The sequence below is a fragment of the Thermobia domestica genome, chromosome 12, assembly GCF_964235325.1.
Source record: "Thermobia domestica chromosome 12, izTheDome1.hap1.1, whole genome shotgun sequence".
NCBI lineage: Eukaryota > Metazoa > Arthropoda > Insecta > Zygentoma > Lepismatidae > Thermobia > Thermobia domestica.
The window spans coordinates 6,456,840-6,477,829 of record NC_137465.1 but is presented as its reverse complement, the minus strand read 5'-3'; the positions used below and the strand labels follow the sequence as shown (position 1 = coordinate 6,477,829).

At 37.7% G+C, this 20,990-nt stretch overlaps 1 protein-coding gene across 3 annotated transcripts in view; it reads right to left on the bottom strand.

The window, feature by feature from the left end:
* Nucleotides 1–20,990, bottom strand: part of LOC145666313 (hsp70-Hsp90 organising protein-like) — an 89,831-nt gene that overhangs the window by 11,706 nt on the left and 57,135 nt on the right. For all 3 annotated transcript variants that reach the window (XM_081733409.1, XM_081733407.1, XM_081733408.1), the window contains 2 exons: nt 15,041–15,250; nt 624–777 (listed from right to left, as the gene is read on the bottom strand). In XM_081733409.1, the coding sequence (XP_081589535.1) occupies nt 624–777; nt 15,041–15,250 (364 nt within the window). The remainder of the gene's footprint in view (nt 1–623; nt 778–15,040; nt 15,251–20,990) is intronic.

Genomic DNA, 20,990 nt, shown 5'->3' with positions numbered 1-20,990 from the left:
ATGACGGAAGAATTAGTGAAATGAGAATATGGGAAAAAACAGGAGTACCCTTAGAAAACCCCAAGGACATGATGTTGTCCACCACAAATCTATTTCACCAGGGATCGAACAAATGACCCCACACAGACCAGAGAACCTCTCTATTACTGAGCCACCGTGTCCCCTCTTTACATTCAAGTAGCTATTTACAGAAGTTGGTAGGTAAATTATGTGCCACCCTGTAAATAATTCGTCACTTTTACAAGATACCGAACTTTTAGATGCAAAAGCAAGCAATTAGGTAAATGAGACAGCGAAAGAAAGGACAAGACAGAACGAACAAACAACAAACAAAACAAAACAAAACAAAACAAACAGACAGACAGAGACAGAATGAAGGAACAGAGAGAGAAAGAAAGAGAGAGAAGTAAACACCAAAACCAGAAGGAACACGTCCCACAGAAACTGAGAAATCCATCTAAATAACAGATAAATGAAAAATGATTGCCGCAAACACACAATAAAATTACAATGTAAGAAAAAGGACTGAGATACATGAAAAAAAAAAAGATGATAGGAAAACGAGTTATGCTCCTTTCAACTACGTTATAACTAAATAAAGTATTTACATAATTATCTTTTACCTTTCCTGTCTTTTTGTCGTTCCTGATTAGCTCTTGCCATAGCCTCTATTATCCCAGAATCGCCTGGCTGAAACTGCAAAGCAAGTTTATATGACTGCATGGCCTCAGCAAAATGAAATGTTGCATACTCCACTTCTGCCTTCCGAAAATAGCCCTGTAAAAATAGTATAGAATGTACATCGTCAATGAAAACTTGTGAAACGTCGTTATATGTATAAATATGTAACGCAATTATAAAAGGATATAAATAAAATTTATTTCAAGAAAGTTATAGATGAAAATAATCAAATATATGATACAGATGAGAATGTCACAAATTTTAATATTTTTACTTATTTCAACCGAGCTCTTATTAATATGCAAAATCATACTTCTCCAAAGATTTTTTTTTTTTTTTGAGGTTCCTTATTAGAAATCAAGGCAACCAAAAAAATAAAATTACTATTTGAACTAATAGGATGCGTACTCAATATACAGGGCGATTCTTTATAGGGTTTACAACTTCAATCAGTTATAATTCTTTATTGGAACCACATAAAGACTTGATTTATAGGTCATTATACTGGAAAACACTTCAAGTTTGACTCACGTAGTGAGTACTTGCGGAGTTGACCACACACAGCGCCGCCGGTCAGTCATTGAAAATGGAGACTTTTACTGGTGCGGAAAGGGATAAGTGCGTATTTTGATCTGAAGAACCGAAGTCAGCAACGAGTGTACAGCGTAAGTTTCGCGCACAATACTGCAAGGAACCACCCAGCAGACTAACAGTGTACAGACGGCACCAGACATTTGTTGAAACAAGTTGTTCTGTGCGACAAAGACTCAGGGCGCTCACCCGTGACTGACGATGTGGTGGAAGCAGTTAGGGAGAGTTTTGTCCGCAGTCCTCGAAAATCTACACGACATGCATTACAAGAAAATGGTATCCCTCAGACCACTGTATAGCGTGTATTGCGTAGACATTTGTCCATGAAGCCATACACACTGTCCTTGGTTCAAGCACTAAGTGAAGCAAATAAACATACCCGACATGACTTCTGTGTTACCATGTTGGAACGCATTAGTGGTAGTAAGTTATTCTTGAACAATGTGGTATTCAGTGACGAATCAACTTTTCATCTTTCCGGCCAAGTCAACATACACAATTGTGGTATTTGGGGCACGAAAAATCCACATGTGCACGTGAAGCTCGTTTGTGACAGTCCCAAAGGGAACGCGTTTTGCGCTGTTTCCAGAGCAAAGGTGTATGGATCATTCTTCTTTGCTGAGAGCACCATCACCGGCATTGCCTACTTTGATGTGCTCCAGAACTTCCTTGTTCCACAGTTTGATGAAGATGACCACGATGGTCGCTTATGGTGGCAACAAGATGGCTCCCCGCCGCACTACCTGAGAGACGTAAGGGAATTTCTTCATCAGCGTTTCCCAGATAAGTGGATAGGTCGTGATGGACCAACTGCCTGGCTGCCACGGTCTCCAGATTACACGCCACTTGACTTCTTTCTGTTGACATTTGTGAAAGATAAGATGTACACCCGTCCACTACCCAATAATGTTAATGAACTGAAACATCGTATCACAACAGCCATCGCGGACGTTACTTCCAAAATGCTGGCCACTGTTTGGCAGGAAATCGACTTTCGTTGGGATGTGATCAGGATGACCGCAGGTGCACACATGGAGCCATAATAGATTTGTCACAAAAAACTTATGACATATAAACCAAGTCTGTATGTGATTCCAATAAAGAATTATAACTGATTGAAGTTATAAACCCTATAAAGAATCACCCTGGACATTATAAAAGGAATTTATCATAAAAAACACCTGAAATTATTCAACTGTGAACTTTTCACGGACAACGCTAGTTTCCCGTAAGAATCTGTCCTGACGAAAGCAATAAACTTTTTGCAGAAAAACATTCACAGTTAGATAATTTTAGGTGCTATTATGGTAAGTACATTTCTAATGAACAAGAGCATAGTTTCTGAATTAGTGTAGTCACGTACGCTTTTGTCTGACTCAGTAAGTGGCACATAAACATTGGTTTATAAACAAGAGAGAAATAAAACAGACTTTCAAACTCGAATCTCTCTTTCGACTATGCGACTTCAATAGCTCATCACTTTGCTTTGATATCTTAAACACTAGACACAATACCAAAAACAGACAATCATCGTCGTCTCTAGTGCATTTTGTTCAATGACTTTATATTATTATTATTATTATTATTATGTTCAATAACCAAGAATGCTTTGAATGTCGTTTATTAAAATGCTTCGTATATCTTGAATAACTTCTAATAAGCTCTTGTTCAGAAACAGGTGTAGTAAGTAGCCAATGGCTACGGAGGAGCACCAGATTTATATACGATGACCATTACTATAAAGGTTACCAAGAAATTTCTGTCGCTTTTTGTGGAGGTCTGTGTTCAATTGGCCCTTACACCGTCAGTTGAATGCGAACGGAGATAAGACAAAGGTCAATTGTTGGTGTGGGTATATCCAACATACTATCTGGTTGTGGAGTTCAGTTACACCGTGAACTTGCGTAAGGACAGAGTGAACATGGAACCTCCACAGAGCGCCAGAAGGGCATGAATGCTGTACGAGTTCAAACTGGGGTCAAACGCCGCTGCAGCGGGGCGGAAGATATGCCACGCCTTTGGTGAAGGTGTCGTGACTACGCAGATGGTGCAGCGGTGGTTTAGGGACGGTGACGAAACCTCGAAGACGCACCACGTGCCGGAAGACCAACATATGTACAAAATGAAGATCTTCAGGCAGCAATTGAAGTGAACAGTAGCCAGACATGTGAGGAACTCGGACTACAATTGAATGTAAGTGGAGAAACCATCCGACTTGCGAAAACACTACAAGTTGGGTCCCACATGATTTGACTCCGGGCTATAAGGCAACGCGAGCAGACACCTGTGTTTCTTTGCAGTCTTGTCTGACAAAGGAGCCTTTTCTGGACACGGTCTTGATATGTGATGAGAGCCTGTACGGAGATCCACGGCGCCGTCGTCATTGGTTAGCATCCTATGAACTGGTTCCAAAACAGCCAAACCCAGTACTACACCAGAAGATGCTCGCGGCATCGTGCATCGGGAACTGCTATCAGCTGGTCAGAGCATCAATGCAACTGTATACTGTCAGCAGTTGAGCCCTGTAACTCTGGAGCCAGCACTTCTCAATAGCAAAGGGAGACAATGCTAAGCCTCACGTAGCTAGGATGACCCGGGACACCGTTTTACGGCTTGGATGGGAAACACTATTGTATCCGCCATACTCCCTGGACATTGCACTGTCCGATTATCACCTGTTCCATTACTTGGACAATCACCTTAGAGGACGCCAGTTCAAATCCCTAGTAGAGGTGCAAAATGCACTTGATACCTTCTTCGCTTCACGGCCCACCAAGTTCTACGGCGATGGAATCCATGGCCTTCCAGAACGTTGGCAGAAGGTCGTCGATGTTGATGGGGACTATTTTTGATCCTCCGGGTACGTCTTAGGTGACATATGGATGTTGGAAGATGGTGGGTGAAAAAGCGACAGAACTTTCTTGGTTACCTTTATATCTTTCGTTGAAAGGAAACGACGTAGAAAGTCTTGCTACGAGTTTATCGCGTTTCATTTGGTCTTTTTTCATAAATGACAATTAGAGTGGCAGGACATATGTGAATTATATTGGGTATTAGTATATATATGAATCAATGCTTACAATTGGATAATGTTAAAGGGTTATTCGTGTATATCTATAGATATATGAACATACTATTGTTGTTTTATATGGGAAACTTGGGTGTTTTCCTTCTAATTTCATTGATTTCTCTTTAATTTATCGTAAAGAACGAAATACGTGAGTGCATTGCATAAAGAAAGTCACGCTTGTATACTTACAGAACTAGGGGGTATTGCTTGTATGCACAAGTAGGTTAAAGGACTGACGATAGTGGAAAGAAACGAAAGAAAAGATGCTACCTGCAAGAAGGTCACGTTGTCTGGGATCGACCCGCGACCTTACCTATGACCGCGAGAGTCACTGTGTTCTTTCATCCTCCCTAACTAAAAGACGATTAACCATAATTTTAATATTTGCAATTCCTAATTACGATAAACCTGTTAAGTTGGCCACCTTCTTAATTAATACTCTTTCGAGGCCAAGAGGCTAACGCTTGTGCTCGTGATTCCGAATTCGATTCCCAACGGTGACAGTAAGCATTAGACAAAGAACAGAGGACTGCTTCCAACCCAACTTTACGGAGTAGCTTCCGTCCCATATAGCTTCAGACCTCAAGGGGCATTAAACTGCCTGTTCAACATAGTTACGCTTTGCTGTAATCCAGAAATATATACATGCAAGTTATAACGCCATGAAAAACTTGAACGTTTTTTATGCAGAAATGGAAAAACCCAAATCTACTGGAACCTCAGTTAACATCCATCACATTGACTGAATAGAAATCGATTTTATTAATTATACAAAATTGCTTCAAAACATTTAGACACCAGTATTTTATTTTGAATTAAACAAAGAAACCCAAACTACTAAAAATCTACATTTAACTCATAATTTTAACGGCTAAATTTTGCAAATGTCTCAAATAGCTTTCTGTGGGTTGATTCGTTTGTGCATAAAGTCGTCCAATTTACGATTTACGTGATTTCCAGAATATGTAGAAGGGGTATTAAAACTTATTACTGCATTGTGATTTGGACAATAAATTCTCCGTTGTCCTTAAGTATCAACCTAAAGAACTACCGATCACGCCACTAGTAAAAAAATGTCCACGCTTTGATAAACTTCTAATTGTGCTTTTTACATTAATTTGAGAATGCTCAATCAATGGAAGAATTTTTAAATATATCCGTCCATGGGGTCACGACAGGTTAGATTGATATAAATCAGTCTGATTTAAATTACGATTTAAATCACTTGATTTTTTACATAAAAATTGTTGATTTAAATCAAATTCAGAAATAATTTAATTTAAGGTGAAAATAAGTAAAATCCCGTTTCTGTTCTGTTATTTCGATTATGGAAGATAATCATAATACAATGAGACTCAAATGTATGTACAGCACAGTAAGAGAACGAGTGTTTCATGCAATGGATGATTAGGGAAAATCCCGTTTTGAACGGGTAATGGGAGAACTCTGCTTTCTTCTCTTCGTACATACGGTTCGTAAATCGTTAACTATTCCATCGGGGAAATCACCATCGACATTTAAGACGAAAATTATTTTATGTGCGCATCTGTTTCTTTGTTCCCAGATAATAGGTACGTATTTAGTGGGGTTCGAATCCCCTCTCCATTTTTTTAAAAGATTTTATAACTTTATGCGAAATTTATATATTTCGTCCCGCAAGCTAGTTTCGATTTTTTAAAAATATGCTCTGCCAAATATCAGTAACTTTTATGGAAAAAAAAAAATGTCACGTTGATAAACGTTGCTGTACTTTTTCCTTAATGCTTAAGAAACATTGTTTGGGATTGAAATAGGTTTACGATTCGGGATTACTTCAAAATTGAACCCTAATATTTTCACTTAAATGGCATAATTAACATTTAATACTAATTTCTAATGTTTTTTCTTGAGCTCGGCCTTTGTATTATACGAGAAAGATATGATTTAAATAAAAAAATCGATTTAAATAAAAAAAATCAACAAAAATGATTTTAAAAAATCATGATTTTTTCCACCCTGGGTCACGAGAATAATCACTTTGACATTGGAATATTTATATTTACTTATATTCCACATTTGAGATCATTTTTCGAGGAATCTCATGAACGTGTAGTTTGAAAATAGTTCCGTTGGCTTGTACATTTTCAGGTTAGTATAAAAAGCTAATTAACTAACTCTATGGGCTATGGAACCCACAGGTTCAATGACGCGTTCACAAAAGCATTCCACTGACTTCTGTCCTTAGCCAACTGGATCCAGTGTGACGATGTGCAGACTCCATTTTTAATTATTTAGCTCGTAATTTCCACAAAGATGAGATCTGCTCGCACTATAAGTTAGTGGATGTCACAAAAGTATTATAAACAAATTACACCATGACTTTCATGGGAAAAGTGGATTAACCTAGGGGAAATGACAACATAAATTGAAATTATTTAGTTTATTACGCAACTAAATGGTAGTATACATCAACATTAATTTAGGTATTTTACAAAAGTAATTAGTAAAAGTAGTGATATTTGCCTCTTCATTGATCCTTGACTACATTATCATAATTTGAATAACTGAATGGACTTTCAAGTATTTGAGTTAGCAAAGATGAAAAATGAATTACGAGTATGCGACTTTTACTCTTAGTCGTGAGAGTTTTACTATCGACTGATGAATCATTTTGCAGTGCTGACTGACATATTATTACTTGAACTCAAAATAGCAAATGTGCATGTACATACCTTGAATAGAAGTCTTGTTACACCCTGCAACTTGGTGTCCCGAAGGTCTGAGTTCTTATACACGTCGTCACTACGTCGTTACCGCCCGAATGAATTATTATCTAGACCTTGAGGTCCCTTTTTATTATTTTTGCAAGGGCCACTCCCAAACCTCACATCAGTCATCACATCCTGGTCGTCAGATTTACAAATATGGAAACTTATTGCTCTTTGCATTCTGATTGGCTATTGGCAAGTAACCGCACCCAAAATTATGGCGTGATCCAGCACACACGTGGATGGCGTGACTGTTACCGCCGGAAGATTTCAATAACAGGATTTCCAGAATTATCCACATTTATCTATGACTGGTCCAGAGATTCTTAACTATTAACCAAAATTTCCGCAAATGCGGGGTCACGTTGACAAATTTGTAATAGTTCATCCTGTTAGTAACCAAGCATAAGTAAACATCCTATGACCTTTTTGCGCAGTAAAACAACCACAATCACTTTCGAGGCCTTGCGTAGTTCCGTTCTCTGTTACCAGCTAAAAGAGAAAACCGTCCTGTAATTGCACATTAATCCAAAATAGCCTTTTTCAATTCCTTCAATAAAGAGCAATGTAACCATATTTTGAATCCGGCGTCACACCAGTTTCTATTTTGTACTCCTATTTCTGTGAGATCCATCTTAATAATCCTCCCATTTGCGCCTAGGTTTTTCTAATGGACGTTTCTCGATTCGTCTTCCAGTTAAGACTTTGAAAGCATTCCTACCTTCTTCCATCCTGGCTACATGACCTGCCCATCTGAGCCACCTAGATTTGCATGAAATTTCCGCCATTCCTCATTTTCGTTCTTCGTGGGTCCGAATATTCGTCTTAGGATCTTGTTCTCAAATACTTTCAGTCTACGTTCTACTCGCAGAGTAAGTGACCATGTTTCGCAAGCATCCCACACAACACGCATGATTATTGTTTTATATATTTTAAACTTCAAATTCCTCGACAGAATTCGCGACGACAAGAGATTTTGATCTGAATAATAACAGGAATTCCCTGATTTTAGTCGACATTTAATTTCTTCCTGAATACGGTTTTGGTTTGTTAATATGGATCCTAGATCTTTGAAAGTATCCACTTTATCGAAAGTATCATTTGATATTTTAACGCATCCATAATTTGCAGTATTACGATCCCGACGAGCTTCCATGTACAGTGAAACTTCTCCTAACGGACACCTCTAAATAACGGACACTTTAATTCCCCGGCAGAAATACATTGCACAATAATGGAAAGGTTACTTCTGAATAGCGGACATTCTCAATAACGGATTGCGGACACTGAAATATATTCCCCAGCACCTATGTAGAACTTTCAAATAACGGACAGCCAAGAAAAAAAATCTTCAACTTTTTATATTTCAAGCAACAATGGGCTAGTATAACGTAAATGCTTTTCTTAGTACACATTATTTGGGAGCCCTCATCGGCATTGTTCGGCTAATAGAATTACGTCTCGTGTGTCTCACTTCGTCTGACTGCAAGTTAACTACGTATTTAAAAGACGAGCCATAAAGTATACAAAAAAAAAAAAAAAGGTTGTGAGTGTCTTGTGATGCTTGTAACGCATGTGTCAAAACGTCACAGAAACGGAAACGATTACCATTGAGTGAGAAAGTCGAGATCATAAATGTCTATGAAAAAGAGAAACTTAGTGTACGAGACATGGGTCGCCGGTTTCAAATTGGAAAGACACAAATCAGTGATATTTTAAGAAATAAAAAGGAAATTCTTCAGTTATGGACTGGTAACGAAAACCCTACTAGAAAACGATCTTTTCCAAACATGCCTGGATTGAAAGTTGACCAGTTAACTTTTGAATGGTTTTGTCGTGCTCGTAGCAACAGTATACCAGTGAGTGGACCTCTTATCTGTAAAAAAGCACTCGAAATCGCCAAACGATTAGGATTTCAAGATTTTAAAGCATCCGTAGAATGGCTTGACAAATTTAGAATTAGACACAATATCTCTTCGAAACGTGTGCGGAGAATCAAGTTCAGTTGACGAAAACATTGTGTCGGAGTGGCGCAAAAAGATATCCGAAACCTGTGAAGGTTATGAAGAGAAAAACATTTTCAATCGTGACGAGACGAGATTCAGAGCTCTTCCGAGTAAAACAATGTATATGAGGGGTGAAAAATGTGCAGGAGGAAAAATCTCAAAAGAAAGACACTGTCCTATTATGTGTCAGCATGGAAGGTGAATTTGAAAGGCCTCTTATTATTGGTAAAGCTGAAAAACCTAGGTGTTTCAAGGGAATAGATTTAAGTAAATTGAACGTACTGTGGTATTCAAATAGACGGTCCTGGATGACAAGGGAAATCATGACCAATTGGTTGCAAGCATTTGATAGAAACATGGGAAGGGAAAAGAGGAAAGTAATTTTGTTCTTGGATAATGCCACTTCCCATTGCAACGCTATTTTAAGAAATGTAAAACTAGTCTTTTCTCCACCGAACACAACTTCGTGTTGCCAGCCCTTAGATCAAGGGTTATTTACAATTTTAAAGTTCTTCATAGACAAAAAGTGTTGAGACATATTTTGTCTCGTAAGGACAGTGTTGAATTTGCATATGAGCTGACAAAATACAGAAGGTCGATCCGCGTGTATGTGTCCAATTTTACACCCGTGCCCCTGACCACAGAAGCGACCGAACCAAGTGGTTAAACGCGTGTGCTATACCTGGAGATCCATTCTATCGTCTGCCAAGCGAAACTGTGTATCGTGTGCATCATGGCTCCAAAGGTGAACCGTTTTTGGAAGGGCTACGTAATTGGACTTTTCCACGCCAAATATTCCGTTTCTAAAATTCAAAAGCAGTGCAAAGAAAATGGTTGTGCATTGGGTTCAACGACTATCAAGAATATAATCAAGCAGTATAAAAAAGAAGACATACCAGGTAAGCATTCACCCACTAAGGGGTCGAGGAAGCGAGCGTGTACCACAGTGACTCCACAAGTAGCTCAGAAGTTGCGGCGAATGGCCTTACAAGAAAATCCCCCTTCTCAACGTGTGATGGCAGCTCGACTCCACATACCACAGTCAACTGTTAACCGCGCCCTGAGTGGGAAATTAAACCTCCGGAGGGTCTTTAAAAGTCATGGACATTACCTAAGTTCAGCCCATCGCTGTGAGAGAAAGACCAACAGCAGGCGCCTCTATGAACGCCATCTATCTGGGGAAAAGTGGAAGTTTGTGACCACACTAGATGAAGCATGGGTGTATCTATCAGATTGTGGCAAAATTCGTTCGATAACTTACACTTCGCGAGATGCAAAAAGCCGTCCTGCGTCCATCCGTCATTGCAAAGCAACTTTCTCGAAAGGATTTATGGTTGTCGCCGGTTACTCTTATCAGGGCAAGTTAACAATTCGTCAGGTCCCTAAAAACTGTAAAATCAACTCTGCATTCTTTCAGCAACATATACTGACCCCAATTTATACAGATCTGCCTCGTTTGTATGGGCATGCCATAAAGCAAGTGTCTGTGCATATGGATAAGGCCTCCTCACATACATCTCGTTCTAACCAGAACTTCCTGAAGCAGATGGAGACAGACACCGGTATTCGTGCTATTCCATTTCATGATATACCAGTGAAATCACCAGATGCCAGTCCCATGGATTTCTGCAGGTTTGGTCTACTGAAAAGGGCATTTTCTTCTCGTCGTGTCACTACTCTCGGGGGCCTGTGGAAAGCCTGCTGGGAGGAATGGTAGAAGATTCCACTTCCTGTACTTCGTCGTAGTCTTCTACAGTGGAAGTTACGGTGCAGGGCTATTGCCAGAACACATGGCCATCACATTGAGGCCAACCGATGGTGGTCCCATGGATTTTCATAAGGTTAGTGCTATTTTAAAATTGGACACATATACGCGAATCGACCTTCTGTATATCAGTGTGTTGGATGCAATTCTGTGGATATCTTCGACCTTGAAGGAAGTATCCTCTACTACTGTGAGAAACTGTTTCCAAAACGCAGGATTTGTCTACAAGGATGATCACGGTTCAGTTATTGATGACAATGTCGAGAAACATGATCTAAATAAACGTGAACTTTGTCGTGTGTTAGAGCCATTTGATGAATGTGAAGACTATGGTACTTTTGATGATGATGCACTTTACACTGAAGATGTTTCAACTGACATCGCTGAACTGGTACAAGATCTTCAGCAGGAAGAGTGTGAAGATGAGGTCGAGAACGCAGAAGAAGAAGAAGAAGAAGATGACGTCGAACCGAACTATTCTCCTCTTACAAGTAAACAAGCTCTTGAAGAAGTAAGACGACTAAAACATTATTTTTTAAACAAAAAAGATGAAGCGGGGATCAGTTTAACATTTGCACTTGAATCACAAATTGAGAAGACAATTGCAAAGGATATTGTAGTTCAAAGAAAGAAATATTTTTTTTTTAAAACCATCTGGATCTGCCCTGAAGTAGTTCAATGAAAGAACTATACGCTATAAAAGACAGTTTTCAAAAGCTCATACTGTATTAGTACTGTACAAACAAGTTTGTGTTTTCAACATATACAGAAGAAAACGTAAGTACTGTACATGATTCTATTACTAAAATAAACAAAGATGTTGCCGTCCTAATTTGTGTTAATAGCCATATTATAGTGTTTATAGTCACCTTTATTCGTATTGCGTAGCATCCTAAGCTTTTCTCCGAATAGCGGACACTTCTCAATAATGGACACTTTTACGTTCCCCAACGGTGTCCGCTATATAGAAGTTTCACTGTATTTAGTTTTCTTTGCCTTTACTTCTAAATTCACGTCCCTGAAACCATTTAATAAGATCTCTGCATATAAAGCACAATTAAAAATCTATACAAGCGGCAGTTTTTATTAATATTATGATCAATAGTTTTTTAGAAAGGCATCTGTTGGAAGTCGTTCAAACGACAGTTGTATATGTGGGCTAAGTATGTTTTACTATTATGCTCATATCTTGTTGTTGGAAAAGGCGACATATATATTTTGTGGAGACAGGTTATGAAAGATTTAGAACTATAATGAATGTGATACAGTTCTGAAAGACATACTAAATAGAATTTGAAGATAATCGAAGTTATGGTGTATGCATTCACTTAGACATGATATGTACGGACTGAAGTGAGATCCTACTAGAGAATATTGGTCTTTAATGAAATAAAGATATATATATATACAGAACCTATGAGTTACTGGATTAGTTGTAGTTGCTATAATTTTAACAGGGTTTCGTGTAAGCTACAATTACACTCCCATATTAAATTCATTAAGACAATAATTGCATCAAAAGCGTAAAGCAGTGCGTACAGTATAATGATGATGCTATGAAGAAAGAAGTTTTGAACGTCATATTTGAATTGAACAACTGCACGATTTTATTTTTATCAGAATAACTATTAAGCAAAAATTGAAAAGAAATCACAGCATCCTAAAAACTTTGCGAAAGTATTTCGAAATATGAGTTACGCTACGGTATTTACTGTACAATTGCGAAATACCTAATTAAGTCCTGGAAATGTTATCACCTGAAATTTTGCACGTTAATTTCTCATCTGTGAATAACGACTTCAGTAAATCTTATAACTCTATTTCCGTAAAGCACTGTTCAAATTTCAACTTTAAATTTAGTTTCTTAATATAATATTCCTGTAGTATATATATATATATATATATATATATATATATATATATATATATATATATATATATATATATATATATGGTACACCATTTATAATGTCCAACCGTGATAACTGAGAAATCAAAAGAGGAAGAAAAGTGAAACTTTGCATGAAGCAATTGTAAGATAGGGGACATCTTTGCACATATAAATCAGAAACACCCAACTAACAGTGATGCCAACCCAGTTATATTTTTTCAAATGGCACTACCTCAGATTATTACATATTTCAAATCAACATGTCAAACGAAATCTTAAAATACCAATTATTATTCAGTGTTGCTAACTAAGAATGGTATATAAAACAGCATCACAAACATCCAAAATTTGGAAGCCTCTACTGTACGTACACCACAACGGAGATAGATAGGATAATGCACATCGGAAGCACCTTAGCGTTGGATACCATGGTCACGATACGACTTGTTTCGAACCAATAAGAACGAAGTTACCAGAGCTTGAACATTTGAATTTTTTTGAAAGGCTTTACTTCGAAAACATGCTTAAGTAAGTATCATATCTACTTACCTGTATGGTTTGCAATGAACTTACAAAATATTTTGCCGTTTATAGCACTTCGATATCTCAAACTGTTCAGAGATATAATAAACATTGATAAAGCTTGCAACACTGCATCATGTAATTGCGAGAACTTGCTGTAATTACAGCTCCTAAAAGCTATTGCTGTAATACAATAAAAGAGAAAGAAAGCAATAATCATTTTAAATATTTTCCACAAATACGCAATTTTCAACAGCGTTGCGAACTTTATCAATGGTTAATATATATCCGGTACGGTTTGAAATACTGAATTGCTGTAAAGCGCATTATGATCTTTAAGTGATTCAAAATGTACCTACGTAATGAGACGAGATATTTATCTAAACACATTTTTGGAACAAAGCATTTCGAAAAAAGTCAAATGTTTAATCACTTTTAACTGTTTCTATTCGGTTGAAATACGTCATATTACGAACATAGGATCTGACACTAAGGTATTTTAAATATGTATTGCATTCTCCACCTCACTTGCACACTATTGCTGTAAAGATCAACAAAATTCACATGTTTCTGGCATTAAACTATCCTTAGTAGCAGTGAATAATAAACGTGGTTTGTAAGTTTTCATTTTGCATATGAATTTCCGTATATTGTTACCATGTCCTGACGCTCCTGGTTCGCTTCCACGGACAGACTTTTGGATTTACATAATCTACCACTTCTAATTACTTCATAAGACTAAATTGTCACGTTACTACGTTTGCATTTATTTCAAAGTTGGAATTCTTTGTTTATTACGCTGAGGTTTGGCGTTGAATTTCGCCAAGTTACCACGCAGGAGCTTGAAGTTATTCCACAACATTGAGGTCTACAACTGAGGAAAACGACCTGTCATTATCTGACATAACGAACACGTTGTTTGAGAGGAGGTCCAAGTATGAATGTTTGACCATATATGGAAATGAGGTGGTCAGGAGGTGTGGCTCATGTCTCTATCCGGGAGACAAAACCGTTTGATTGGAAAGTTTCGGGGAGTTACGTTCAGGACTCTCGCACGAGCAACTAGTTCGAGACAAAGGAGTAGAATGGAGTTACGTCTACTGAAGAAGGTATAATAACATCTCCAAACCAGTTAGTGACAACGCCAGACTTTGAATATTTACTCTCACCTATTCACCTATCATCCTCTGCTGCACTTTTATATAAAATATATTTGTGTTCTTGTAATGAACTACTTTTTTTTTTTTTTTTTTTTAAGTTGAATTAATTATTGTATTCAGTGAATGAGCAACTCATTCCTTTTCAAGCTTTTGATGCTGCTGGTGGGGCACAATCCCCAAAGATTGCCTTCTTTTAGGTTGAGGATTAATACAGGTAGTAACCTTTGTGGCAACACACATAATGACAAGCCCGTCATGTTACAATATAATCATTTGGCGCAGTGCCATTTGAAAAAAATACAACTTTATGTTAGATTGGCAACATTGTTAATGTTGTAGTATTGCAGAGGATGTCAAACAATGTCCCCTATCGATATTTGCATCGTCCAAAATTTCAGAGCTTTTAATCTATTGGTTTAAGTTTGACAAGGGCGTTTTTCGACAAGTAGGAACCACCCTGTACATAAGACAAGTTAAAGTCGTGCTCCCTATCGAAGAACAGAGAACAAGATGATAAGAGCTCACGAGAAAATTCCACTAGCTCTACACATAAAACCGACGAAGATTATATTATACACATATACAAGCACAAATATCTTCACTTTACCTTTGCCCAGTCAGGTTTTAACTTGATTGTTTGCTTGGCATCTTCTATCGCGTAATAAAACTGCTGCATCTTTAGGAACGCCAGAGACCTATTGCTGTATAAAGAAGGGTTCTTCGGATCCAACTTAATGGCATGAGTATAATGGAAAACCGCTTCCGCATAGCTGCCACTCTTTACACAATTATTCCCCTTCTCCTTTAGCTCTTGAACCTAAAAGTATACAGAAATACCTTTTATTACGTTATCAGTTGATTTATACAGTAACGGTTAGTTAATGTCAAATCTATTAATAATTAAAAAATAATAAAAAAAGAAACAACAGATTTTCTTTTATAGTAAATATACTTAACAGTATAAAATCGAACTTTAAATAACAAAAGCAATTTTATCTTTCTATATCCTCTGTATATGGGTAAACGTAGCTAATTCAACCTTGGCGCGAAAAGTTCCGGGTGCCAGGTAGTCGAAATACGAGCCTGGCGCCTATCTGTTTCTTACGTTACTATTCCCAGTTTCTAATTGCCGGAAGTTCTGAGTTTTATGTCGATTGAAGAATTCAAATGAAAATAACTAACTAACTCTATGACCTATGGAACCCGGAGGTTGGATGCCACGTTCACAAAAGCTCTCCATTGACTTCTATCCTTAGCTAACTGGATCCAGTTTCTACTTTGTATTCCTATTTCTGTTCGATTCATCTTAATATTGTTCTCCCATCTGCGCCTAGGTCTTCGTAATGGTCGTTTTCCGATTGGTCTTGCAGTTAAGACTTCAAAACTGTTCCTACTTTCTTCCATCCTAGCTACATGACCTGCCCACCTAAGCCTCCTAGATTTGATGACCCTAACAATGTTTGGTAATCCGTATAAATTATGTAGTTCCTCGTTATGAGGTTTCAGTCATTTCCCATTCCCGTTCCTCTTGGGTCCGAATATTCGTCTCAGGATTTTGGTCTCAAATATTTTCCGTCTACGTTCTTCCCTCAGCGTAAGTGACCATGTTTCGCAATCATACAGAACAACAGGCATGATTATAGTTTTATATATTTAAAACTTCAAACTCCTGGACAGAATTCACGACAAGAGATTTTCAACTGAATAATAACATTAATTCCCTGCTTTAAGTCGACATTTAAGTTCTTCCTGAATACGGTTTTGATATGCTAATATGAATCCTAGATATTTGAAAGTATGCACTTTATCAAAAATATGATTTGATACTTTAACGCATCCATAATTTGCAGTATTACGATCAAATGAAAATACTTGTTTAACGTCTCATGATTATGTCTTTTAGCCTACGGGAAACGATCAACTGAAAAATCACTTTAGCATGCCGGTAACAAAGAAGACTTGTGTTCAAATATTTGGTCCAAACCATGTGAAGCACGGGAGTAAAATTTTGGAATTAGACAACGTTATTGTTCCAAAATCAGTTTCATTTATATTCCAATTGCACTTTTCATACCAGTGCAGATTAAGGTCAAAACATGCACACTTATTTGTCAGATTGTATTATTGGGGCGCCTGATTTTCAGAACTGACAAGAGCCCTACATTTAATAATTCGGCTATAAATCATTTCCATGATCATAAGGATAGAACAGGACATAAAATTTCAAGTCTGAATCGAGTAACCAGATCAGAGAGTCGCGTGCCTATCGCTAAAATAAAATATCTGGTCATCAATGCCGACTGGAAATTGTGAGCCTTGTGATAGGATAAGGTTATTTCGAAGATTTCGGACAGAGAAACTGGCTACGAAGGTCAAATAAATTTACAATACTAATAGGATATTTACGATAAGTGAATTGGAAGGAATGCAAATAATTTTTCCAACAATACAGTGAAATAATTTTACACATAAAGCAGGAGAGTAGCCACAATTTGTGACTGAAATGAAGCAACTGACTTACTAAGCAAGAATGTGAACAGTATTTACACGAAGTTACACCAACTGATTGAAGAGGTAGCGCCCATACAATGTCAACGCAATAAGATGAGCACCTATTTTCTTATTTTATGAATATGTCGCTAGAAAATAGTGGAAACATTATCACATGCACACACTAAAAGTAAGTTCGGCGCGGGTAAGTATCAATAAAATCTACGCAAGATTCCTAATTCCCACTGTTGAGACTTGAAAAATAATGTGAAGATTTAGCTGTCAGAACTTAAGCCATTGTGTGCTTCTGCTTTACCACTCGAAATATCGGAAGAAATGTTGATGAGAAAACATTACTACTGAGTGATTTAAGACACTAAAATGTGTTCCTACGCTCAGTAAGTAATATAATCTGTTTCTCTACACGCTTCATTAGATAAAAAGTATGGAGAGAAATGAAGGAAAAGAAGAGTCCAGTAGGCGTCGTGTTGGAATATAAAGGGTCACGTGCTATTGTTATCATACTGAAAGTAGATGAAATTGAATTTGGAGCAAGATACAAGTAGCAGGAAGCATACGCCGGTAAAAGTGCACGGAACGAAAAAATAATAAAAGAAGGGACGAATCTGCACATTCAAGGAAACTAACAATAAATAAACAAATTAATAAGAAAAAAGAAATAAAAATCAGAATGAAGAATAAGGAAGAAATTGCTGAAAATAATAACATAAAAATTGACTAAGACACAGGGTGATTATAAAAAAAGGGAAATTTTGAAAAATATTTCATGAAAACAAATTTAATATTTTTAAAAAATCTCATTTAATAGTAAAAATAATACAATTTTCGAATACAGAAAAAGAAACACAAGCTGACAAATCAGGGAATCTCGGAGGCAATTGAATGTCACCATTTTTTTTTTTTTAAATTACACGTTCCCCAAATGATGTCTAGGTCTGGGGATTGGGACTTTTTCCAGCTTGGGTTGATGGTGTAACGTCCGGCTCACAGACCCCAAAGATACCTCAAGACGATTAGCCATACACCTTTGTGTTGGCAGATTTTCTTACATTGCCATTTTGCGAAGTTTCCTCTGCATGGTTGAGGTGGCCTTGGTGCATTCCCGCTTCCTAGGCAACTTCGTTGGTGATACAAATGGTGGAGCTTCGTTGCCCTTGTACTTTTCAATAACATTTTTTTATTCCACTTAAACTGATGTTGCAACCATTCTTCTTGCACTGTTCTCTAATGATAGAAACACTAAAGTGGGCGTCATAAAGAGCCGCAACATAGCCTTCCCAAAACCGGCTTAGTTTGGGCGGCATTTTGGTCACAGAGCGGAAACCGACACACTTGGAAACAAATTTGAAACAAATTTAACACAAACTTACAACAATGGTCTTGTTTTGTGCGTTATTGTCGTCCGCGCGGAAAAACAACTCCGTTCCCAGGAAGCCACTGCACAACACTGCAGAACACCACGAGCCAAGTCGGGTGAGTCCATTCTGCGCGGGAGGGAGAAGGAACGAAATCGGCCAAACGTAGGCTGAACAACCTCTGTATATTGTAAACATAGATAAAATGGTCTGTGAAAGCTAATTAAAATAAAATGTAATTTTAAAATTAAATGAATAGTTTTAAATTTTGACATCTTAAATTTAAAAGAATAATTTATATTTTTGGACTTACCATTTGGGAAAAAATGGCTAAATATTCCTCCTAAACTTGGATTTATTTAATGTATGATTTGAATACATATATGGACTAAAAACCACACTGCAGTTTTTCTTAACATTTTCTTCACGCAAAAAACTTATAATTATTTTAAACGCAATTTATATCATTATCAACACGTATTTTCACTTAGATCTAATGACGAATTTATAGTTTCTTCAATGTTTATTACTTTTCAAAGAACAAAATGGTCAATATTTCCACATTTTCTTCTTTAAAATTTTGCTTCCTCATCGTAACTACAGAGTTGTATTCTGAACAATATCTTTCAGAATCAACGTTGGAAGCTGGCAAAGATATTGCTTCAAGAACACAGGCAGCAAAATCTCAGGGGCAAACTTTCACTAACCAACCGGTCTAAAAATAACAGGACTGATAATCTTCTGTGAATCACATTTTGTTGCAAAGGAAACTTGTGTTATTTTAATAGTATTAGCGGCCAACATGGCGATTTCGCGAATATATCGCTTTATGCAGTACATTTCGGTGTTATTTTGAAAAAAAAGTACCAAATTCGCGTTATTTCTCGATTTAAGAACACCAAAAACGACCTTGTATCATATATTTACGTATATCTATATACTTTACTTTGCCTTTTTCAAGTTTTCGATGTTATCCTTAAAACGAAAACTTCACGTCCCTATCCATTTATTTTAATACTAAATAGTATGTATAACTCCATGCAGTGACTTCACTTGAGCAGTTGTGCACTTTTTCTTTATTTCTTCTGAAGTAACTCTTAAATTATTCACAAATATTCAAAATCAGTACAATGTTTTTTTCTATAAGGTGACATCCGTGGATAAGTCGACAGACTTGTCGCATTTGTAATCAAGATCCCACGTCTGAGTCAAGATGAAGGACAATGTCCGTCGGATGCAAACTGAGTAATGATTCGGATCCCAGTTTAAGCATAGGGTTGCCAGATTTCTGAGAGAAAAAATAAAGGTCTTACAATTTTTAGGGCGAAAAAAAAAAAAAAAAACACCGTAAGATGTGTGATATTGAGAATTTACATATAACAAGAATATGTAATAACGCAGAATAATTTTGTCTGGAAACTGGGGCACTTTCTTTCGAAACAATTGCAAAACATAAAAAACACGCACAAAATATACTTATATATTTACAACTCTTAGTGGAAGATCATGTGGCTTAGATTCCACGTTAAACCTCGCCTCATATAACGTCAATGCTGAAAGAGACGCTACATTCAATCCAACCACCCAAGGTTATGTAAATCTGCATTTTTATGAACACATGCATCGCTTAACAGTTCCACGTTCTCTCCTTACCTTCAAAAATATCTGCAGGACATATTGAATTTCACAAGAGTTCCACTTTTATTAGTTCACAGTAATATAAAGGTAACCAAGAAAGTTCTGTCGCTTTTTGTGGAGGTCTGTGTTCGATTGGCCTTCACATCGTCAGTTGAATGCGAATGGAAATAAGGCGAAGGTCAGTTGTTGGTGTGGGTATATCCAACATACTACCTGGTTGTGACAATTCAGTTAACTTGCGTGACCGTGAACTTGAGCAAAAGCAGAATGAACATGGGATCTCCACAGAGCATCGTAAGGGCGTGTATGCTGTACGAGTTCAAACTGGGGTCAAACGCCGCTGCAGTGGGGCGGAAGATATGCCAAGCCTTTGGTGAGGGTGTCGTGACTACGCGGACAATGCAGCGCTGGTTTAACAAGTTTAAGGACGGTGACGGAAACACTCGAAGATGCACCGCGTGCTGGAAGACCAATACATGTACAAAATGAAGATCTCCAAGCAGCAATTGAGGCGAACAGTGGCCACACATGTGAGGAACCGGGACTACAATTTAGTGTGATTGAAGAAACCATTCGGCAGCACCTCCATCAACTTGGGGAACACTACAAGTTGGGTCGGTGGGACCCACATGATTTGACTCCGGGCCGAAAGGCAACGCGAGCAGACACCTGTGTTTCTTTGCTATCTATCTGAGGAAGGAGCCATTTCTGGACAGGGTGCTGACATCTGATGAGAAGTGGGTAACATGGCGTTATTATCATTGATTAGCATCCTATGAACCGGTTCCAAAACAGCCGAAACCAGCACTGTTTGCTTGGTGGACTGCTCGCAGCATCGTGCATCGGGAACTGCTACAAGCAGCTCAGAGCATCAATGCAACTGTGTACTGTCAGCAGTTGAGCCGTGTTCAAGAAAAACTCAAAACTCTGTAGCAAGCACTTCTGAATCGCAAAGGGGTCCTCCTGTTACAGGACAATGTTAAGCCCCACGTGGCTAGGATGACCCGGGACACCATTCTACGCCTTGGATGGGAAACACTATTGCATCCGCCA